A 24,966-nucleotide genomic window follows, 5' to 3' on the forward strand; every position below is an offset into this window, starting at 1 on the left:
AGATTTTATTTATTTATTTGACAGAGATAGAGACAGCCAGCGAGAGAGGGAACACAAGCAGGGGGAGTGGGAGAGGAAGAAGCAGGCCCACAGCCAAAGAGCCTGACGTGGGGCTCGATCCCAGAACACCGGGATCACGCCCTGAGCCAAAGGCAGATGCTCAACCANTCTTTGGGGTAAACACCCAGTAGTGCAATGGCTGGGTCATAGGGTAGTTCAATTTTTAACTTTTTAAGGGACCTCCACACTGTTTTCCAGAGTGGCTGTACCAACTTGCATTCCCACCAACAATGTAGGAGGGATCCCCTTTCTCCACATCCTCTCCAACAATTGTTGTTTCTTGCCTTGTCTATCTTTGCCATTCTAACTGGCGTAAGGTGGTATCTCAGTGTGGTTTTGATTTGAATTTCCCTGATGGCTAATGATTTTGAACATTTTTTCATGTGTCTGTTAGCCATTTGTATGTCTTCATTGGAAAAGTGTCTGTTCATATCTTCTGCCCATTTTATGATTTGTTTATTTGTTTCTCGTGTATTGAGTTTGAGAAGTTCTTTGTAGATCTTGGATACCAGTCCTTTATCTGTGGTGTCCTTTGCAAATATATTCTGTGCAAGCACTGTTCTGAGCACGCTCTTCATCTTCACAATGTCCTATGGAGTAGGCATTAATACCTCACTTTACATACAAAGACACTGATGCACACAAAGGCCCAGAGTCAAATATCTAGTAATGGTAAATCTGGGCTCCAGAATCTGGATTTAACCTGCCATGTTCTTAACATAAAAAAAACCGATGTCCAAGTGCGCCAGGTATCCCACATAGCATACAAAACGAGAAATATTTTGTTGAAATCCCAATCTGCACCTTAATACTGTGTGCATGTTTGAGAGAACACTTTATATACAGTTTCTTCTGTGTTACCTTCTTAAACCTGTGCTACAGGATTAGCTACTTCACGCAATCCAGAAATCAACAGCTCTTACCTCTTCGGATACAGAGGAATAAAAACATCATCTTCTATTGCTTTCTTCATTCTCACAACAATGGATTTAAGTAAATCCTATTATATAAAAATATAAAAGCATCAGTTACAGCCATATGTAGAAGTCTATTTACCAAGAGAAGTAATTTTAAGAATATAGTACAAATTTGTACACACAGAATCAGGTGTTAAAATAACTATCAATTAGGTACAAAAGAACTTTATTCACCCATGTTGGTGCATACGGCTAGCTTGTGCATTCCCACTGCTGTACAGCATATTCTGTCACATGAATACTAATGATGGGACATTCAGGTGGTTTCCAGTTAGGGGCTACTTTACACACAGTATTGTATATAAGTTCTTATACATGTCTTCTAATATACAAAGGCATATATTCCTAATGGATATACACACAAGAATGGAACGGCTGGAGCTCAGTTTATGTCTATACATTCAACTTTGTACATAATGCCAAATTGTTTTCTGAAGCACTGACCCATTTACATTTCCACCAGCCATGTACGAGAAATCCTGCCTCCCTATACCTTTACTAATATGTGGTATCCTTTTGTTTTTTAATGTTTGCAATTCGTGGGGTGTACAGTCATACTTTATTATGTTTTAGTTTTTATTTTCCTGTTGAGTAATGTGATGATGAACATCCCCTCATATTCTTTTTAGGATTTGAGAGAGAGAGAGCATGCATGTGAGTGGGGGAAAGGAAGAGGGAGAAGAGCAGACTCCCGCTGAGCATGGGGCCCAATGCAAGAGCCTGAGATCATGAGCTGAGCCAAAATCAAGAGTTGGATGCTTAACCGACTGAGCCACCCAGGGGCTCCGAGTGTCCACTCATATTCTTATTTTGCCATTTGGACATGCCATTTTGCTAAGTACCTAATTAAAAGCTGCTTGTTTATGTATTCTTTAAAAATCACATTCTCTTTCTTATTGATTTGCAGAAGCCTTTTATATATTCTAGCTATGGGTCCTTTGTTGGTTTATCAATGTCCTTTGATGCAGTAAATTCACTTTGGCACATTCATTTCATTGTCTGTGAATAAAAAATTGGGAACAACCAAAATATTTAATCACAGAGCGTTTTTAAGATATCATGTTATATCCATCCATTGCAAGAAACTACTACTTAGCTAAAGTTTATAAAGACTGTAGTAACACACAAAATACAATACTGAATGAGATAATGTTAAGGGAAAGAAGTAGGATACAAATGTACATGTCTATTAGGATTATAACTTTGAAGTAAAAGGCTGGATAAAAATATCTTACAATGGTATCAAGTCCTTGTATGAGGATGAAAAGATAAGAGGAATTTAAATTTTTTTTCATGTATTACCAAAGTTTCTATATTATTCTTATTCTTAAAAGGGAATCCATATTTGAAAAATAAAAATGCCACAAAACACACTAGAGTATTTTTTAAGTCGGTGACAATGTGTGTAGCACAAATTAAGCTCTCAAAAAACCCATACTGGCCAAATTACTCACAAATGTAGAATTCAAATATATTTTTTTCACAAAAAGTATATCTAACTGAAGTCCTGTTTCTTTTTCTACTTTTTATCTAGGACATATTCCTCCAGTGGCCACGTATCACTATTAAATTAATGTTAAAAACAAAAATTCAATATTTTTTTTACCCCGTTTCAAAAATATTTTGCATTATTTTAAAAGAATAAAGATCATTTTTCTAGGCATTATCTCCACAAAGTAGTATCTGAATTTATGGAGATTACTGAGTTAGTGTTTGTACTAGACACGACAGTTATGTTTAATTTTTTTCCATTTAGGTTACATCGTTTTGAATGCTAGCCTTGACAAAATTTCCAATTGTTTAAATTTTTGTTTCTTAAAAACAGTTCTCTAAAAAAAATGCTATAAAGGACATTATTGAGTCAAATGATGGAAGTGGAATATGGATTGTAGATTAAGTATCATGAAGTTTACTGAAAATGATAAGTGTCCCATGGTTACATAACAGACTATCTTTATCCTTAGCAGATATGCAATTTACTCTCAAAGTGTTCAGGAGAAACAAATTGTGTATATATACAATGGGACAGCAGATAATAAAGCAAAATGGGGCAAAATATTAATGACAGGTGAATCTGGATATAAGGGCCCATGAGTATGCTATTTTTACTCAGAGTTTTCTGTAAGGTTGACATTACTTCCAAAAATTTGTTTAAAATAAGTTCATAAATTTTAAAACTCTGAGCTCATTAACTTTTTTCAAGTATTCAAATACATTATTTGGTGGGGGAAAAAAAAGTTCTCCAAACAGTAAAGTTTTAACAACCACATACACACATACTCTGTATAATTCTTTAAAATAGCTTTGAAAAGACTCTTACAAGCTTTAGCTAGTAGATTTTACACTGCTCTATATATCCACGGAGATAATCCTGGGTGGCTTGGGCAGATGCTGAGGCCCTCAAGGGAGAGTGAGGGCAGGTGCTCACTACAGCAAGCAGCTTTGCTTCTGTGTGTTTGTGGATAGGGGTGTGTAAGATTTTATGTGAAAAAAAGTTCTGTTAATAAAAGAAATCTGAAAACTAGAAATCTAAATACCTAATAACACTTTCACACTTTCACTAACTGGTCAGCCAACTTATGCCTAAAAACAAATAGTGATAGGGAATCACGATCTCCTGAGGTCACCCATAACTTTGGGCAGCTATTAACTATTAGATTTCAGTTAACAATGAGAAACAAACTTTTTTCCTATACCTTCCACTCCTTGGTCCTAATTTACTTCTTAAGATCATACAGAACAAATCTAATCTCCCTTTCACATAACAATTCTCCAGATTCTAAGACTGATATTTCACTTTTCTACATTTTCTCTTTCCCATACCATCTTAGACACTTTCCATTTAATACACTCACACCCAGAATTAAATGCAACGTACCCAGGGAAGTCTTACCTGTGAGCAGAGCACACAAACATTTTTACTCAAAATGGCACACACTCAGTAGAAAGAACTCCCTTTGGTCTTTCTGTTACTCAAGTGACACTATTGACTCCTATTGGATTTATTGTTGATTATATCCCTCTGGTTTACCGATGCTGCTTCAAGGCTGTTTCTTTCCTATCTTTTATTTACGCAGTTGAACGTTTGAATACAGGGGTAGGACAAAATATATTTCCTTTTATACCATATATTTTTAGAGTCAGTCCATTTTCTCAGTATTTAAAATCCTTTTGGATACTATTCTACTATCCATAAGTCTATGCAGAATTCCTAGCTTTGTGCCATTGGCAAATTTTATTAGCATGCATTTTACATCTTCATCCAGTTCAATACTGAACAGGGCAAATATTGAGAAGATATCTAATACTAAAAGACTCCCCCCAAAGGTAGCCACATCCCTCTTGGTCCAGTATTCTGTAGCTATACTCTACCAGTTTCTTGTACCTAACTGTACCACTGCTAAGCTTATCTTTCCCCATTTAATCCACAGGAACAATCATAACATACTTAAATACACTACCTACTCTCCCTGCACAGTACCTTATTCATCAGTGAAAGTAACTGAGATAATATGGGAGCATCTGCTTCAATAAGCAATCACCTGTATTTAGGAACCCTATCAGCGACAGATTATAGTAGTTGCTACTTTAAGTATTCATAATCTACCTCTGTAATAATCTATTTTAGAATCTTAACAAGAATCAAAACTATTCTCAACCAGGCATTAGCTTATAGAATCATTTGATTCTCACTTCAAAAACAAGAACTATGCTGAGTGCATTCTTCTAGAACCTTTTTCATTCTCTTCAATTTCTTACACATCACTGAAAAAAATACAGTGATCTCACTGGCATGGCAAACTGTCTTAGGAGCCAGAACACTAACTACGTAGTTCAGTGATTCTTACGTAGGAGTGACTGTGCCACGCCTGGGGAATATTTTATAATGTTTGGAGATATCTTTGGTTGTCAAGACTAGGGAGCACTACTGGCATCTAGTGGTCAGAGGCCAGGGAAGCTGCTAGCGTACTACAATACGCAGGACAACTTCCCACAACAAATAATTATCTGCTCCAAATGCCAGGACTGTTGAAGCTGAAGAATCCTGATGTAGTCCAGTCTCCTACTAATTACACAAAGGACCCATTTTCCGCATTCACTGTGGAAGGGCTTCCAGAATAAAAATAACTGGTATAAAAACTTCACGAGTGAATCTGTAACACTTCTGAAAGATTTTAGTTATTACAAATTACAAAGTGCTGGGTCTACCACTTAGTACCCAAGTGAACTTTTACAAGGTACGTGGCCCTCTAGACCCCAGCTTCTTCATCTGTAAAATGCAATTAGTGTCAACACATTTTACAAGCTTGTGAGATCAAATGAGTGAAAGGGTTTAATAAATAATAAAGCACTATTTATATTTAGGTTACAATTACATAGTCCCATATAGAGAGCAAATATAAGATTCCATATCTACTTCCTTGTGGCTCTTATCTACTACTCCTGGTTCTATGCTCTGTAACAACACAGATTAAATCCATTCCTTCTTCAAATATAGAATCTTTATATATATCTTCTTCTAAGTTAAATATCTCTAATTTCTGCAATGATTTTCAGGTTATATGTCTTTATTCTGTTGGAAGGAGGTGAAGAATGCCCTCCTTCCCATCGTAGTTGCTGTATGTTCAAATCCATTACTTTCCATTAGGTTCCAGCTCAAATGCCACCTTGAACATTTCACAGTATTTTATCTGGGCTACTTGGGCGGGGGTGGGGTGGTAATGTGGTCAGTGACATGAGCTTAGGCTTTAAAATAATATTAAGGTTCTGGGGCGCCTGGGTGGCTCAATCGTTAAGCGTCTGCCTTTGGCTCAGGGCATGATTCCGGCGTTCTGGGATCGAACCCCACATCAGGCTCCTCCATTGGAAGCCTACTTCTTCCTCTCCCACTCCCCCTGCTTGTGTTCCCTCTCTCGCTGGCTGTCTCTCTGTCAAATAAATAAATAAAATCTTAAAAAAAAGATAAGATTAAGGTTCAAATCCTAGTTCTAATTCAAGGTATTACTATGAACAAATTTCTGAGACTCTTCATCTGTAAAATGAAGATATCACCCATTTTTTAACAGAGCTGCTAGAACTAAGATGACACAGGACCAAGACCTAACAGACTGCCAAGTACACAGCAGGAATTAAATAAGTGTTCCTTTTTTTCCACCCCTTCTCACTTCCTATTTTACATAACATTTTAATGTAGGCTTCATGACCAGTGTGGAGCCCAATGTGCGGCTTGAACTCATGACCCTGAGATCAAGACCTAAGCGGAAATCAAGAGTTGGAGCTTAACTGACTGAGCCACCCAGGTGCCCCTTAAATAATAATATGTACATTTTATTTCCTTTATGAGTACATGCTTCTTGAAGATGGAATTATCTGGTTTCCCTCTTCTCCCTCTAACTTCTTACAGCTTCCCTCCTTCATAATAATTCCCAGTGCTAAAATTTAATGGGGTTCAGAATATGAATGTGACATGCCTCCTTGCTTCTCAACCACTTTGCTTATTCTACTCCGGATGCTCTCCAGACTGTCAATCTCTCAATTTCCGTAAAGGTCAACATATAATTGGTCTACTGATTTAACTGTATGAATATGACACTCTCATCAACAAACAGAATGATAAAAAAGAGTACCACAATAAAACTAAGATTTGGGGCGCCTGGGTGGCACAGTGGTTAAGCGTCTGCCTTCGGCTCAGGGCATGATCCCGGCGTTATGGGATCGAGACCCACATCAGGCTTCTCCGCCTGCTTCTTCCTCTCCCACTCCCTCTGCTTGTGTTCCCTCTCTCGCTGGCTGTCTCTATCTCTGTCGAATAAATAAATAAAATCTTTAAAAACAAAAAACAAAAAAACAAAAAAACAAAAAAAAACAATAAAACTAAGATTTAACAAACTCCTACCAAAGCCTCTAAAAGGTCTCTCCTTATGTCTTATGTTGAATAAAACTCAATTCTAAATCATGGTGAGATGAAAATCTATCCTATTGAACCTTTTAAGGATTAAAAAAAAAATTTTAAGTATAATCTACACCCCAATGTGGAGCTCGAATTCATGACTCCAAGATCAAGACTCACATGCTCTACTGACTAAGCCAGCCAGGTGCCCCATATTCATTGAACTTTGACTCCTTAAAGAGATTACTGCTCTTAACTTTGGCAGATTACAAATAACTAGTTAACATAATGAAAGTTAACCTCATTTGAAAATCATTGTTAAAGCAAAGCCACAATACCACGAAATTTTTGCTAAAAGAAAATAATTTTTTTCCCTCTTAGAACAAATTTTCACTAATGCATTTATGCCTGTTCATCTCTGCAGGGCCAGTGTATATTCACAAACCTGAAAAATGGCTGGCTGGACCATGAGAACAAAAATCAGACCACTGAACAGAGAGGAATAAACTACTAAAAATAATCTGGGTCTATTACATGTATGTGTATCCTACAATTAATAATGACTGTCATCCCTGTTAGAGTGTTCATAAATATAAAGGTATATTCTTTCATCTTATTATTATAAAGAAGAAATGGTCAATCCTAGTTTCTATAAATCAGAAGTAAATCTATTCTTGCCCAAACTGTTTTTTGGTAATTACTTCTTTTGCATCTTCTATAAACAAAGATTTAGAACAAAATTACATTAACCTATAAATAAATCAAGAAGTTTATTAACTCTAGAAATTATTACCTGTTTGCCTTTACTAACTTCATTTGCACAAGTGGAAAGTTCTTCAAGAATCACTCTGCAGTGTGTTATTAAACTTGTTGTCTGTGAGGTCGACAAGGGATCCCAAATGAATTCTACAAAGTCTGAAACAAAAGTTTCAGTAGTGTACAATTTATTTACCAGACTGCTTTGCTTTTTATGTATAAACAACCGAGGCCTCTAGCAAAGACTTCCATCCTATGCAATTTAAAATCCATGCCAATCATTACCATTATGTATTTGCATACATCCTCAATTTCCTTGTTCTTTTTGGGCTACTGAATTTGTCTAACTTGTCTAACTCAACCACAGCCCTAGTTAAATCCACTTGTCACTGAGTCTGTGGCTCCAACCATGTGGCTAAAACATGGCTAGAAAAAAATACACTTTAAATTTATCCTTGCTCTCTGTTAATGGACTTGACTCTTCTAGACAACTATTTACCTTTCCTTTTCTCTTCCCTTGCTCTCCCCTCATGCTGATAGTTCCTCAACTGAAAACAGAAGAAAAGTTCTATAAGCAACTACTGCAGAATCTACACGCCTACCTACATCTACGCCCACGTACTCTGAACTTGTCTTCCAGTCTTACGGATGAAGCACCCAAGCTCCTCACTAAGGCCAACATTTTCTTTGTGCAAAAGGTCTCAAACCCCTTTGGCTTACAGGAAGATCCTGTTCCCAGAATTCTGCCCTCTTAACTTTGGTACTGCCATCACTTCTACTGGATCTTTCCCATCATCCTACAAACAACCATTCTCTTATACTGAAAATAATCCCTCCCTTGACCCTTCCTTCCCCTCTATTACTGCCTTCTTTCCTTCACTTTACAACAAAATTTAAAAAACTGTCAAAACTCTAATTTCTTTCCTCCTATTAACTCTTGAATTCACTTCAGTTAGGCCTTATCTCCAACCATTCTACCTAAACTATATACCATTGCAGATGACCTTCACATTGCAAAACCTAAGGGCTGATTCTAGTCCCCATCTGACTTATCAGCAACAATTGGAACAGTTGATCATTCCCCTTACAAACATTTCTTTTCTTGGCATCCAGGGTAGCATTCTTGGTTTCCCACCTATCTCTGTGGTCTCCTTTGCTGTCATCTCTTTGATTCATAAATGCTAGAGTACCTTAGGACTCAGGTCACTTACCTTCTCTTCCCCACTACATTTATACCCCTAGTATTTAAGGTCAGTTTTGTGGCTCTAAATGTCATCTATGTGCTGAAAAACTCCAATTTTATGCCTGCTACTTGGCCCTCTCCTTTAGACTCATATATTCAACAACCTAGTTGACATCTCCACTTGGACGACAGGCATTGCAAACTCAACATTTGTTGAACTAAGCTCCCGATAACACTGCCTTACCCTAAACATGCTCCTCTCAGTCTCTTCCACTTCTGGAAATGGCAACTCTGTCCTCCCAAATGCTCAGGCCCAAACTCATGCAGTCATTCTTGATTCCTCTCTTGTTCCACATAACCAAACCATTAGAAAATTCTGTTAGTGCTATCTTTGAAATGTATGCAGAAATCAACCACTTTTCAGCACCTCCACTTATAGCACCCTAGCCCGAGCCAGTATCATCGTTGTTTTGATTACTGCAAAGGCTTCCTAAGTGATTTGCCTATAGTTCATTCTCAAAACAGTAACCACAGTGATTGTTAAAATGTTAGGCAGACCAATTACTTCTCACTCTTTCACTTACAATAAAAAATGAAGTCCTTACAAATGATTATAAGGATCCATATAATGTAGCCCCTGTCATTTTTTGGGAAAGATTTTTATTTTGGGGGGAGAGAGAGAGAGAAAATCTCAAGCAGACTCCACACTAAGTGGGGAGCCTGATGCAGGGCTTGATCCCACGACCCTGAGATTATGTCCTGAGCCAAAACCAAGAGTCGGATGCTTAACTGACTAAGCCACCCAGGTGCCCCAGCTCTTGTCATCTTGTTAACCTCTTCCTGTTCTCTGCCCATCCTCACTCCACTAAAGCTATAATGGCCTATATGCTGTTTTTCAAGCAAAGCAGGCTGGCTCCTGCCTCAGGTCCTTTGCATTTGCTGTTTCCACTGCCTTGGATTCTGTTTCCCCAGATACTCTGATGGCCCACTTCTTCCTTTCAGAATCTATTCAGTTGTGGTCTTCTCAGGAAGGCCTTCTCCGGCCAATATATTTTAAATTGCACTCCTCTTACTTTTTCATCTCAGCCCTCATAACCAACATTTTCTAGATTTTATTTATTATCTTTTTCACAGTATGTAAGCTCCAAGAAGGAAGGGATTATTATTTTGTTCACTACTGTATATGCTGTGTCAACAACAGCGCTTGACACAGGGTAGGCCCTTGTAAAATACAAGTTAAATAACAGAAAAAAATGAAATAGGTTAAAAAAAAAAAAGACAAGAACAAAACAGCGATTTCTCAAGCATCTAGAAGGTTAAGTTTCTTCTTCTTCTTTTTTTTTTTTGTTAAAGATTTTATTTATTTATTTGAGAGAGAGACAGCACAAGAGAACACAGCAGGGGGAGTGGCAGAGGGAGAGGGAGAAGCAGGCTACCCACTGACCAGGGAGCACGATGCAGGGATCGATCCCAGGATCATGACCTGAGCCAAAGGCAGATGCTTAACTGAATGAGCCACCCAGGAGCCCCTAAAGGTTAGGTTTCTAATAACCTTAGAAATATTTGGTCAACTAATACTGAGAGCCTGCTATACGCCTAGTGTTCAATACAAGAGAAACAGCAATGAATAAGATTAGGTAGGTAGCTGCCTTTGAACAATTCTAATAGCAAATACATTTATATAAGCAATTATAATTCAATGTGTTGGTGTTACTGTAAGTATGAGTTCAGAGTGCTATAGGAACCCAGAGAGGTATGCGTAAACCAGTTCCTAAAAGTGATGTCTATAATAAGTCCTGAAAGATGAAGAGGAATTAGCCAGGTGGAAGAGGTGGGGCTGGGAGGTTTGTCAAACGGATGGAACATAGAAGATAAAGGCCCAGGAAAAATATAGCTGAAATGCAGTATAAGTAGGGATGAGAAAAAGAAGGAACAGAGTTTAGCAAGAGATGGGGCTGGAGAATTACTAAGCAGAGATGTGATTCTAAAAGGCCAAGAAAGCCATGTTAAAGAGTTTAAGTTTCATTCCAAGGGCAGTGAAGAATAATGAAAGTGTTTTAAGTGAGGTGTGACAGAATCAGACTTACATTTTAGACAAATTGCTTTGGTTGTAGTAGAGAAAATAAGTTAGAAAATGGGAAAAAACAAAAAACAAACCCAAACCAGATGTGGCAATTGCTTACGTAAGGAAGTAAGAAAAACGAGGAGTGAATGACTCCAAAATCCTGGTTTGAATACATGGGTTGATGGAGATGTAACTTTCTAGATAAGGAATATAAGAGGAGCAGATCTGCAGCAAAGATGGTTAAGTATGATTTCACATGTGGACTGTGAAGTGCCTGTTGAACATCCAAGTGGATGTACTCAGAAGGTACTTTGATAAGAGAGATCTAGACTTCCTCCAGTTCTTTTGGATTTAAAATTATGTAGAGCACGACTATCCGAAGTACCTTTCTGAATGATGGAAAAAACACATTATATCTGTACTATCTGATAGCCATGAGCTACATATATATGACTATTAAGTATTTAAAATGTCATTAGTGTGACTGAGCAACTGGTACCACACTGAACAACACAGAAATAGATGGCACTAAAGGAGAGCATGAACTGACACACAGGGCTCATGAAGAGTATATGGGGGTCCAGGACAGAGCTTGAGAATAAATACATAATATTAATTTCTCATACTTCTACTTGTTTGAGGGGCTGTTTAATTTTAAATGATGTATTTGGAGTTTTTAGGAGAGTACTTAAATGAGGCACATGTATTCTGTGCTACCATTAACAGAGCTAGGTAAAAGTAGTAACTTGCTACTACAACCATGACTGTACTGCAAGATACACTCAGAAAAATCTTTAAAGTTTAGCCAAATTGGCTAAGAAGGAATACAAAAGTGGTTGCTCCACCTTTTAAGAGTTCTGCAGCCTTTGCTATGAGAATCCGTTCTCAGGGACATGGTGAAACAGATCCTTATCAAGTATAATTTCAGATGAAACAAGTCTTCAGACTGAAGCACAAACAAGCATCAAGGCTAAGTGCAGATGAGGGGAAGATGTAGTAAGGTTTTTTAAACAAAGAAATGAAAAGAAATGGGGAGAAGTCCAGGGAAAGAAAGAAATCCTACTGTAGTAGGAATGAAAGCATGCCACTAATAAATGAATTAGGCATTATAAAAGCAACACTAATGTCACAAATGCTAAAGGCTGAAGAATACTAGCAGTCTGGTAGCCAATCACTTGTGCAAAGGAGTACTTTTTAATCACCTTCAATTATGACATCTATTGATTTTTACTGCATTTTAATTTCCCTGGGTTCAAAAACTTCTGAAAAAAAATCTTTCAATGTAAAAGAAATTAATGATCTTAGACTCTGCCAGAGAATAATTTAATTTTACCAAGATTACAAAGCAATACCTGTAAGTCGAGGAATAATTGTTTTGTTGACGACAGCGGACAAGATTTTCTTATCAGAACTATCTTCCTTCTTTGAATCCTCCATACTACTAGCCATAAATTCTTCTATAGATGTGAACCACAGCATCTGTTTTAAACCTATGGCATCAAACTTATAAATAAAATTATTAAAATTATCAATACATTCTTAAACATTATTTTAAAATAGTTATATTTTTCAATAATCACCCGAACTTTTCTGAGAATCAAAAAAGAATAAGTTCATATTTTAACCCCCTGTATTTAGCACTAGACCACCAAGACGAGGCAGGATCACATGACTAAGACATGATGTCTAAACAGTAATGACAAGAAACTATATTCTATCCATCATTCGTATGACAAATACTTCAAAAACGCCCACTGTGTTCAGAACCTGCCACACTTTACTTTTGGGAACAAAATATACATTTTTAAGAATAGCACTCAAAATAACCATGGAATTTGTTTATAAAAATTCATTTACCTCATGCAAAATTCATTTCTGGTTCCCTCAATTCTCATCAGCACAAATGTGTATTTTACAGGTGGGTTAGCTTAATAGGCAAATGGCAGATGGCCAATTATTATTTGTTGAATGAATGAACAGATCAGCTTGAGTGGTTAACAACCAGGCTGCTGTCCAACCAACTACTTATTTTCTCAGGGATAAGCTTAGTTCCTGTACTATGAAGACTGCCTGGCCCTGAACCTAACACAGCAACAGGCATGCATGACCAGGACAGAGACAGATAAAAGGACATGGCTCTGTCTCCTTCACTTTGTTAAATCTTTATCTTTGGTTCTCTATTCCTTCAATTTCATTTTCTCATTTGTTTCCTTACTAGACATATATACATGGATGTTGCACTATCAGTAAAACTTCCTTCAAAATCTTCTTCCTGCTAGAAAGTCCCCATTCCTATTAATGGAACTACCACTGTTCTAATAACCCAGAATCAAAACACTCGGGCCATCTTTCGATGTTATGATGTGTCAGAGTTATTCTCAGTATTTTACTAATTCTTTCTTTTATTTTAGTTCCAATATAGTTAACATACAGTTGTATTTGTTTCAGGTGAACAATACAGTGATTCAACACCTCCATACATCACCCTGTGCTCATCAGGACAAGTGCACTGCTTATTGATCATTGCCTATTTCACCCATTCCCTTGTCCCCCTCCCCTCTGGTAACCATCAGTTTGTTCTCCATCGTTGAGTCTGTTTCTTGGTGTCTGTCTCTCTCTCCATCAATTTGTTCTCCATGGTTATGAATCTGTTTCTTTGTGTGTCTCTCTCTCTCTTTCTCAGTAATCAACCCTTTCTTTCTCTCTCCTTTGTCACTACCATTCTATGTGAGAAATTCACTGCCTTGAACTTGGGGTACAGCAACAGCCTTTAAGTATTATATCCACCTCTTATCTCCCTTCTCTTCAAGTTAGCCTGCTGCTAGGACTTCCTAAAACATTACTTTCATAATGCTACTCCTCCAATTATTTACCAAAATAAGTTCCTATCTCTTAATTTAGGATCTGAATCTCTATACAATCTCTAGCTCCTGAACAACGATTTTTCCTTATGCACCCTTACAAAAAAGTTTGTCTCCTGTTTAAATCTTCTATACCCCTCCAATCCTCATTTCAACTCCCCCTCCTCAATGCAGCTTTCCAAACCAAATCATTACCAATATATCATCTCCAACTTCAGAACTCTTGCTACCTATGTTAAATTTCCTCAGACTAAAATTCTTAAAAGCTAATACCATCTTTACATTTTTAAATCATTTAAAAATAATATTAAACTCATCATAGAAGAAGCTAAAAAAAAGTGTTTCCTTGACAGATGTTCAGTGCTATTCAGCCTTTAAAATAAAGGGGGAACCAAAAATAAAAAAGATGAATGTAAATTATTACCCCAAAGCACTAATTATCAATTCCAACTCTATGTATTTTAAAGCTAATCTGATAACAAGGGCATTTAAATAATGAACATGACAGAATTATTTCTGTTATATGTTAAGCTTAAATACCTTAAGAGGATTCCAATCAATCAACTGAACTCGGATTAGGGGATTTAAAAGCTTCGGTATGCACAAACTAATGAAAGCTTCATAATAAGAATCAGGATACTTTTCTCGCCATTGTTGAAATTTCAACAAAATATGCTGGATATTACAAAAATCATCATGTACATCTTCAAAAATCTTCTTACGATCCTGTGAAATGTCACCTGTAAACAAAATGAGTCTGTGTATATAATACATTTTAAGTTTGTGAACTTTGTTTCCTATAAACACAGTCATGTACAATGATATATAATCAACGAAACTGAAAACTTTCCTTGGATATTAACGTATAAATTAGTTTTTATTTTAAAAAAATCACTTTAATAGCAGTACTGACACTAACAAACTCCACCACTTATTGAATCGCTGCTGTCAGCATAACTATCTTCTCTACAAAGCAGGTGTTACTATCCTATTTATTACAGACAAAAAACAAGCTAACAAGCAACATGAGATTCAGGGAGGTCAATGGATCTGCCTAAGATCACACAGAATACAGCCCTTCTACAAACCCATCTATTTGACTGTAAGGCCCACATTCTTTCAAATATACAATATTTTACCTTCTCATATCACTAAAATTTCTAAGTAACCTCTACCCACAATGTAGGGCTCGAACTCATAATCCTGAGATCAAGAGTTGCATGCTCTAGCGACTGAGCCAGCCGGGCACCCCTAAATTTACTTTCTATATCATCATTACAGAAAGTATATAGTAGAGAAACGAAACAAAAAATGTCCACGGTTCCTTTAAAAAAGATGAGGAAGGCTGAGGGAAAAAACTATAAAGATGCAGAATACTCAGAATGTTCCTCCATTTTATCCCATTTTTTCAGAGGTAGAAAAAGCCTTTTTTTTTTTTTTTTTTTTGAGTAAACTCTAATCCCAAAGTGGGGGCTCAAATTCACAACCCCAAGATCGAGAGTCACATGCTCTACTGACTGAACCAGCCAGGTGCCCCAAGAAAAGTCTAAAAAGGGGGGGAAAAATGTGTTCATTTTTTCCTGAATTTTCCCAACTATTTTATATAGCTTATGTATTTAAGGGCAAGCATAGCAAAGCACTTCCTACTACCATTTCAATATTTCAAATTAAGACATATTAGAAACTTGGTAACTGACCTTGGGTCTTTTGGAAGGCATTCATGTCTGCTGAAGATAGTTCATCATCACTAGATGTCCCTTCCTGATGATCACAATTTCCAGAAAGTGCCCTTGCTTGTCTTCTTTGTGACCTATGTTTTGCAATAAACCGAAAACAAATTAAAAACAAACAGTTCCTGCTGGAAAGAAATGCTTTAAAACAGAAAGTAGGACTCATCAATGCCCAGAATATACACCACAGAATTTTATGCTAATATTTTCGGCATTTCAGTTTGATTAATCTGAATTGGTGGTCCTCCCTCTTTTTCTTACAGAACATTGCCAGGGGCTACCCAGACTTTAAAGAGGGGGTAACAACATAATAATGCCTGGCTGTAGTTACACGCAATTCCTGGATGAGCAAGTGCCATCTTACCCGTTTCATCTTACCCGATACACCAATGTGTCTTTATTTATTTATTTTTTTAAAGATTTTATTTATTTATTCGACAGAGATAGAGACAGCCAGCGAGAGAGGGAACACAAGCAGGGGGAGTGGGAGAGGAAGAAGCAGGCTCCTAGCGGAGGAGCCTGATGGGGCTCGATCCCGTAACGCCGGGATCACGCCCTGAGCTGAAGGCAGACGCTTAACCGCTGTGCCACCCAGGTGCCCCACCAATGTGTCTTTAAACCCTGGGGGTGAGGACTGTTTAATTTTGGTTTTACGTCATTCTCACGAATTAATGTTCAGTTATGGTTAATTATACCATATGGGTTAACTATATTTAAGTAGTGAAAAATACTTGCTCAATGATGCTTTAAGTCTTCAGTTTATATAGCTACCTTCGAGATTCAATCTCTTCTAAAATCCATTGAGTTTTTTCATCTACAGCCAAGCTTTCATTTGTTGATGTCTCAGCTCTGCCTGTTAATGAGTAAAATTGATTTCATACTGCAAATTCTTAAAAGAAATAAAGTGAGACACTGTTAAACCAAAGTTGAATCTTGGGTGTATATACATATAGGTATATATAAATATACTTAATATGCTTAAATTGCATATTTCATCATGCAATGCAATTTCAATGTTAACTCCCTATCACAATATTAATAGGCATTGAGCTTGCTAGCCTGATACCTTAGCTGGTGAATATAGTTCAGCACTTGAGAATACAAACAAAATTCTACCAAGTTTCTTTTTCTCATGGTCTTTTTCGGTAGTTTTCACCAGTTTTTTTCCTGTCCCTGAACTGCCAGAATTATTTGCATTACATTATTCATATTATTTTCTACTTTAGTATGTACCATAATTTATAAACAACTACAGGTCATGTGTTTGAGAGTCACTTTGCTTTAATCAGCTATTGGCATGATCTCCTTTCTTTCACTATTCCCTGGACAGCACTTTAATAAAAGGAAGGCATCTCTGAAAATACAAAACCAGTACAAGAACTAAAGGCAGCATCCAAATTTTATGTGAGATCTCACAGATGATTTTCCACTGAAACCCACCAAAACATCTTTATCATCCATAACTAATCTGTAGAAGGGCCATGAAATCTTTATTAAGTTAGATTTCTGACACAACCTATAGGTTTATGTCAACTCATCTCAAAACAGTCATCACCTGACCATATATCCTGTCTCAAATACTAAATGATTAGAAGTTGCAATTTTTGTCTTAGACTTAATTCAGGACATTTTGAAGCCCTAGCTCTAAATATTTTGAGGTTTTTGAAAAGGGGTAGGTGAAAGGTTAGTGGGAAGATACGCAAAAAGCATTTTTTATATAGAAATAAAAATATTTTATTCTCCAGCTGATTGCCAGTTTAATGAATAATAAATTATACTGAACATGAAAAACACTAACGTGATAACTGCTGTAAATACGTTGATTCATGTTTTAATTCATCTTGCCTGCGTTTCATAAAGGTCATGGCTTGTTTTAAAAGGAGTGCATGCATGGATGATTCTATTTCTTGGATGCTGATAATCTGAAATACACATATAAGTAACATTTTGTAGGTCATCAATAATGAATTACAAAAAGTCATACATAAGCATATGTTTATGCTCAAGTCTTATATAAAGGAACATTTTCAATACTACCACATTTTAATTAAAAAAAATTGTGAGATATAAATATAGCTGCCAATGCTTTTAATATTGATAAAACCAGAAAATCAACTTACGATACTAAAACAGCTATAAATATCATAAGTAATGAAAGCAAATGGGCTGGAGTCAAGGCCATAGATAAGAATGCATAGATAAGAAAAAGGATTCTTTATTTGAGATATGAGGAGTAGGAGAAAATAAGGGATGCAGCTATTTTTCACAAGCTGAGGGGGCACACTGTAACAGTGCACTTGACGAAACTGATTAATTTGAAAAAATGGAGAATGGAAGAGACCTAACCAGACAGGTAAAAAAGCTGTGAAGCAGAAATGAATGATTATTTAAAATCAGCATTCTTATATTTCTTGGGCAACAATGCCCCCCACTCCAATGATGTTCCATATTAGCTGCCACGGGTACATCAATGTGGAGGCCAAGAGATTTTAACAGTGTCATTCTTCAAGGATCAATGAAGAAAGTTGTACTGCAATAAACATTTCAGAAAGTAACTACCAAGGGACAGTAAAGTGTAGCCAACTTGAAACAACAGGAGAGAAAAACTCCAATTGTTAGGTAACATTTTGAATGTAAATAAAAAGCAATGAAGAAAGAGCGTATTTTTTAAAAGGATTCACCTACTTGAAAAGTAGTCAACTCAAGACCCTAATGTAAGGACTTAGTATGTATAAAACAAAAACAGAAATTATAAAGGGAAAGAATGAATCATGGATTTGATTAACAAAAAAATTTCAAAACATCAGGATGTCAAAAAACCACTGCAAGTGAAATCAAAAGACAAACCATAAGTTTATCTACATCAAGTAGGATAAAACATTTAAAAATTTTAAGCAGTAAGATATTTTCACCATATAAGGAAAAAAAGAAAGGAAAAAAGTTTTTTCACAAGACTACAGGTGTTAATAAAACAAAGGCTTGTTTCAGATCAAAATAAGTATGTAAGACGAAATCAGAGAGGAAGACAAACCACAAGAGACTCTTAACCATAGGAAAAAAACTGAGAGCTGCTGGAGGTGGGGTGGGGGATGGGGTAACTGGGTGATGGACATGAAGGAAGGCACGTGATGATGTAATGAGCACTGGATATAAGACTGAAGAATCACTGAACTGTACCTCTGAAACTAATAATACACTGTATGTTAATTAATTGAACTTAAATTAAAAAGGAAAAAAATGGGAAAAAACCAAATACGTAAAAATAAAAACCATTTTTTAAATGAAATAAGCTAAAAATAAAACTGATACAATCCTTCTAGTGAATAATTAAACAATGTTTCATAAGCCTTAAAGATATTTAGACACTGACTTAATAATTCCCCTTCTAGGAATTTTTCTTAAACAGATGGAATTTTAACAAAAATTTATATACAAAACTTTGTCATACTAAAATAATTGCAAAACACCTCACTGTCCAACATTAAGGGGATACTTAATGTTGCAGTATGTCAAAAATGTATAGGAAAACCCTAGAGGAAAGTATTTAGTTGCAGGATTTACTTTTAAAAATCTCATGGTAAGGGGATTTCTTTATAAAAAAGGAAATATTGTATTTATAACCATGTTACCTTTTCATTAAGACAGTCAATTAAATTTTCCACATAAATTTTCATGCTTTTATAGAATTTGAAATTTAGGGCTTGATTTGATGAATTCTCTAGGTTCTCGATGGTACTCTTTGAGCTCTTGACATCTTGTATATATTTTTCATATTCCCTCAGGTGTGTGCGGTGAGTATCTTGTAGCAATGTTAATCTAAGTAAACAAAATAAAGAAAAATGAAAACTAAAAACTGTTTTGTTTTTCTAACTTTTATTTCTACTACAGTAAACAGCAGTATAATGAAATTTTTTCAAAGCTACCTTAGAGAGACCACCAAGGAAACTGACAATCATATAAACCTGGGTTTATGAGACTCGTTATGCAAAGGAGAGTGGCACAATGAAAGCGATCTCAAAGGAAAAGGTAGGAAAGGACATAGGTTTTTAGGTGCTTGAGCTAATCACAGGGTAATTTTGGAGCGAAAGTTAACAACTGTGGATTGATCAGAATTGGTGAGTTTCTAGAACAATCCAAGGTCATATATTTGAAACTCAGGAGTCCATCGGGAGTTGCTGTTAGATCTGTTTGTGGTCTTTCTCAGAATATTTCAATAAGCTGGTATTAAAACCATTTGAGCATGTTATGATTCGGTGTAATCTGTTTTGTGACTCAATGGTTTTATCTGTCATTAGAATCCGATGTTCTTTGAGGCATATTTCATTTTCTGTTTTTGCTGTAGTCCCCATATAATTCTCTGTTGATAAGACAGCCTTTTTTCCAACCCTTATGAATATCACATGTATCAACTGATGTAACATGAAAAAAAAAGTGTCAAATATAATTCAATGTTTGATTTTTTTAAAGATTTTATTTATTTGACAGAGAGAGACAGCAAGAGAGGGAACACAAGCAGGGGGAGTGGGAGAGGGTGAAGCAGGCTTCCCGCCGAGCAGGGAGCCCGATGAGGGGCTCGATCTCAGGACTCTGGGATCATGACCTGATCTGAAGGCAGACACTTAACGACTGAGCCACCCAGGCGCCCCAATGTTTGCTTATTTTTTAAAATTCAGTTATCTCTCCATATACCTGCCAGTGGAGGGGTAAGAAACACTATTTCTTTAAAAATATCTGGAATGTGTCTTCCACTAATATTTGACACTGTGAGTACACTATAATTAGAGAATTAACTACAAATGAAATAACAAATTTGTAGTATGTGGTCTTGAACTGAATTTTTCAAAAATTCTCAACTCCTCCAGCTAACCTGCTGTACAATGAAAAGTCATTAGTAAGTACTTGCTTAGACCAAATGTCATCTATCCAAGTTTCCCTGGAACATTGATTAATGCATTTGTCTTTCAAAGTTTTTCCTTGCTTTTTGTAAAGAATGGAGACAGTTAAGAAATAAGTCAATAATAATGGACAGAAAACATTATGAATAAAATGCTTTAACTGAGTGGAATATTACTGGCTATAGCAATAAGCTCATAAATATACAGTACATGAAAAAAGCAAAGTAAGACCAGGGTATACAGTGTGCTTCATTTCTGCTTTAAAAAAATGGCGCAATACATAAGTACATACGTACTTGTACAGGTATACAGACTACTTCTGGAAAGAAACATAGGAAACTGGGAAGAGTGATTTTCTCTGGGGAAGGTGACTTCTTTTTTTCTGTGTATCTTTTTGTACTGTTTGATTTTGTGTTTGACCATGAAAACATATTTTCTTTTTAAAATAAAGAACCCAGTTAATAAAAACATAAAATAGGGGCAGCTCAGTTGGTTGGGCATCTGACTCTTAATTTTGGCTCACATCATGATCCCAATGCCATGGGATCAAACCCTACATCGGGTTCCATGCTCAGCAGAGTCTGCTTGTGATTTTCTCTCTCCCTTTCCCTCTGCTCTCGTGCGTTCTCTCTCTCAAATAAATAAAATCTTAAAAAAAAATACACTAAAGTTAAAAATAAAACCTATCCAGATAAAGTGAAATGCTGATCTCCATCAGTGGTCTGCTACCTTCTTCCTATTCTATAATTCATGCAAGCCAACTGTCTCCAACACAATTTCAAAGAAGCCAAAAACCAAAACCTCCCAAGTCCTAAATTACATGCAATTTTTGATGCAATAATTCTAGCTCTTTTCTTCCAATTAAGGAAGGACTATCAGAAGGACAGTAAATAATAAAGAGGTTATTACAAAAATAGTCTTGAATCAAGGCAATCTTCATCATTTAATATCACTACTGCAAACAATGACCTAGAACACAGCTTGGCAAACTTTTCCTGTAAAGGTCAAGATAGTCAACATTTTACGGTTTGGAGTTAGATGGTTGCTACTGCTACTACTCAATTCTGTTATGTAGCACTAAGGCAGCCAAAGACATACATGCGTAAGTATGGCTATGTGCCAATAAAACTTTGTTTATAAAAATAGGCAGTGGGCTGGTAGTTTGCTAACTCCCTATAATATAGATAGCCTAATATCTGAAACAGGACATCTAAAAATTTTTGTATTTATTTCACTATACAAACGCTATAAAATGTCCTTTTCTACATCAAACCATTTAAATGAGCAACTATGACCAATCTATCTTGGCTGCAATATGATTACAGAATGAACCCACTTTAAAGCTGATCCATACAAAAGATACAGGGGAAGAAAATTTGGAATATATTACTGTGTATTAGAAAAAAATTCCCATTAAAAAAAAAAGCAATGAAAATGTTCTTCATGAACATCATCGTTCCATCGTGTTTGGAAAAGATACTTGGTGTGACTTCAATCTTAATATGTTAAGACTTTTCTGTTACCTCACATTTGATCTTTCGTGAAGAGTGTATTCCATGTGTGCTTGAAAAGAATGTACATTCTGCTACTGTTGGGTGGAATGTTCTATATGTCTAGTTAGGTCCATTTTGTCAAGATCACTGTTTCCTTATTGATTTTCTGTTTGGAATGTTCTATGCATTACAGAAAGTGGAATACTGAAGTCCCATATTATTATTGTATTGCTATTTCTCTCTTCAGCTGTCGATATTTGCTTTATATAGGTGCTGTAATGTTAGAGGCATACATAATTATAATTGTTTACTGTTATAATTTCTCATAAACTGATCTCTTTATATACCATAATGTCATTCTCTGTCTCTTGTAATAGTTCTTAACTATGCCACTACTGCTCTTTAGTTTACTATTTGCATGGAATATATTTTTCAATCCTTTTACTTTCCATCTATATGTATCCTTAAATCTAAATGAGTCCCTTGCAGACAGCATGTAGCTGGATCTTAATTTTTTTTTTATCCATTCAGCCACTCTATGTCTTTTGATTGTACAATCATTTTATATTTAAAGTAATACTGATACAGAAGGACTTGCTATTGCCATTTTGTAAATTGTTTTCTGTCTTGTAGTTATTTTCTGCCTTTTCTTCTCTTGCTACTTTAGTGTTTTGTTGATTCTTTACAGGCACATGCCCTCAGTCTTTTCTAATCTTTTGTGCATCTTCTATAGGTTCTGTGTGTGTACACATGATGGGGGTTACAAAAACCAATTTATAGTTCTAATCTATTTTAAGCTGATAACTTCAATCACATACAAAAAACTATACTTATTCATGTTTCCTCCACCTCTTTTTACTGATGTCACAAATTACATTTTAAAACTGTGTATTCAGTAACAGCGTTACAGTTTTTTGTATGTGTTTATCTTTTAAGTTCTATACCTGAACGAAAAGTGATTTTCACATCACCCTTACAGTACATGAATGTCTATTTGTCTACATATTTATGTTTACCAGACAGCTTTATATTTTATTTTTATATGCTTTATATTACCAGCTGGCTTCCTTTCAACTTGAAGGACTTTTAATAGTAATATTTGTAAGGCAGGTTAATGGTAATGAACACCCTCAGCTTTTATTTGTCTGAGGTCTCTATTTCTCCTTCATTTTTGAAGGACAATTTTACTGGTTGTAATAGTCTTGGCTGGGAGTTTCTTTCAGCACTTTGTATATATTATCCTACTCCTTCTGGCCTACAACGTTTCTGTTGAGAAATCTACTGATAATCTTATGGGGCTCTCTAGTATATGATGAGGTGCTTTTGTCTTATTGCTTTCAAAATTCTCTTTCTGCCTTTTGAAAGTTTGATTATATGTCTCAATATGAGCGTCTCTGGGTTCAACCTTCTTGTAATCTTTTGAGCTTGAAATTGGATATCCACTTCCTTCCACAGATTGGTAAATTTTTGTCCATGGTACCTTCACATAAGCTCCATGCCCCACTCTCTCTTCTCCTACTTGGACTTCCATAATGTATACATTGTTCTGCTTGATGTATCCTGTAAGTCCCTTAGGCTTTCTTCACTTTTCATTTTTTTTTTTTTTTTTTTGTTTCTCTGACTTGATAATTTCAAATGACCAGTGTTTGAGGCCACTGCTTCTTTCTTCTGCTTGATCAAATAGGTTGCTGATCTCCTCTAGTGAAGTTTTCAGTTCACTTATTGTATTGCTTAGCTCCAGAATCTCTGGTTCTTTTTTATAGTTTCTCTTTGTTGATATTTTCATCACTTTGTAAATGTATCGTTTCCCTGATTTTGTTTAGTTGTGTGTGTTCTCTTATAGCACTTTCAGCTTCTATCACATTATTCTGAATTGTCAAGTAATTCATAGATATGTTTCTTTAAGGTTGGTTCTGGAGATTTATTTTGCTCCTTTGGTTGAGCCAGGTTTCCCTGTGTATGTCTCCTGTTATTTTTTGTTGTTGTCTTATGCATTTGACAATGCACTTAAGGGAAATAGTTTCATATGGGGAAGGACATCACCAATCAGCCTGGCTAGAGACCTGGGGGTAGGGGGAGGTCTCCTCAAATCTTTTATGGAGGATGTATCTTCTCTGGGCTTCTATATGAAATTTCCTTATTCGAGAGGTTGTGGGTTTCTTTTTTAAGGCATTCAGTCTCTTGCTCCCTCTGGTGTTTGTCTGCAATATGGCAGGCTTTCTAGCTCGCAACAACTGAGCTTTCTTTTGCTCTTTGGGGCCGGGCCCCCAGTCATCCAAGGTATGACAGTTCCCCATTACAACTCTGAGACAGATGAGGCAGAAACAGTCCCTCAGGCAGTCCCTCCAAAAGCCAAAACGTTGGAGGTTTGTTCCACTCTTCTTTCTTCCCTCTCAATGGAGAAGCTGTGAGTTGGGCTATTTCTCTCACAAGCAAAGCAGGTTTGCTAGAGTGGCTGATGCAGTTGAAATGAAATGGCTTTGGTACCATGACAGACTATGGACTATGAGAAACAAACTGAAGACTTCAGAGGGGAGGGGGGTGGGGGAATGGGATAGACTGGTGATGGGTTAGTAAGGAGGGCACGTATTGCATGGTGCACTGGGTGTTATATGCAACTAATGAAGCATCGAACTTTGCATCGGAATCCGGGATGTACTGTATGGTGACTAACATAATAAAAAAATCATAAAAAAAAAAAAGAAATGGCTTTGGTAATGGACATTAAGGAGGGCACGTTATGTAATGAGCACTAGGTATTATATAAGACCGATGAATCACTGACCTCTACCTCTGAAACTAATAATACATTATATGTTAATTAATTGAATTTAAATTAAAAAAAAAGAAATGAAATGGATTCTTATCCATTTCAACGTGGCTATTATTGGCTTTGAGCTAACTGGTTTCTAGAATTCTCAAAAAGGCCTTTTAGAATGTATATTAAGTTGGTATCTCGAAGGGGAAATGAGGTCTAGGGCTTCCTACTATGGCATCTTCCTGACATTACTCTCAACTTATTATTTTTAAAAATTAAAGGCTATTTAACAATGCAG

At 36.2% G+C, this 24,966-nt stretch overlaps 1 protein-coding gene across 12 annotated transcripts in view; it reads right to left on the minus strand.

Moving 5' to 3' along the window:
* GCFC2 (GC-rich sequence DNA-binding factor 2) overlaps positions 1-24,966 on the minus strand; it is a 61,528-nt gene that overhangs the window by 16,538 nt on the left and 20,024 nt on the right. The window contains exons 6-13 of one of the 12 annotated variants that reach the window (XM_034659434.1): positions 19,152-19,338; positions 17,321-17,444; positions 16,294-16,375; positions 15,490-15,602; positions 14,333-14,532; positions 12,284-12,434; positions 7,721-7,842; positions 984-1,060 (exon numbers count right to left, since the gene is read on the minus strand). In XM_034659434.1, the coding sequence (XP_034515325.1) occupies positions 984-1,060; positions 7,721-7,842; positions 12,284-12,434; positions 14,333-14,532; positions 15,490-15,602; positions 16,294-16,375; positions 17,321-17,444; positions 19,152-19,338 (1,056 nt within the window). Of the gene's footprint in view, positions 1-983; positions 1,061-7,720; positions 7,843-12,283; positions 12,435-14,332; positions 14,533-15,489; positions 15,603-16,257; positions 16,412-17,320; positions 17,445-19,151; positions 19,339-24,966 lie in introns of those variants that run through there. The other 11 variants (XR_004624976.1, XM_034659435.1, XM_034659436.1 and 8 more) reach the window with 11 other exon arrangements.

Source organism: Ailuropoda melanoleuca, chromosome 4, assembly GCF_002007445.2.
Source record: "Ailuropoda melanoleuca isolate Jingjing chromosome 4, ASM200744v2, whole genome shotgun sequence".
Classification (NCBI taxonomy): Eukaryota; Metazoa; Chordata; class Mammalia; order Carnivora; family Ursidae; genus Ailuropoda; species Ailuropoda melanoleuca.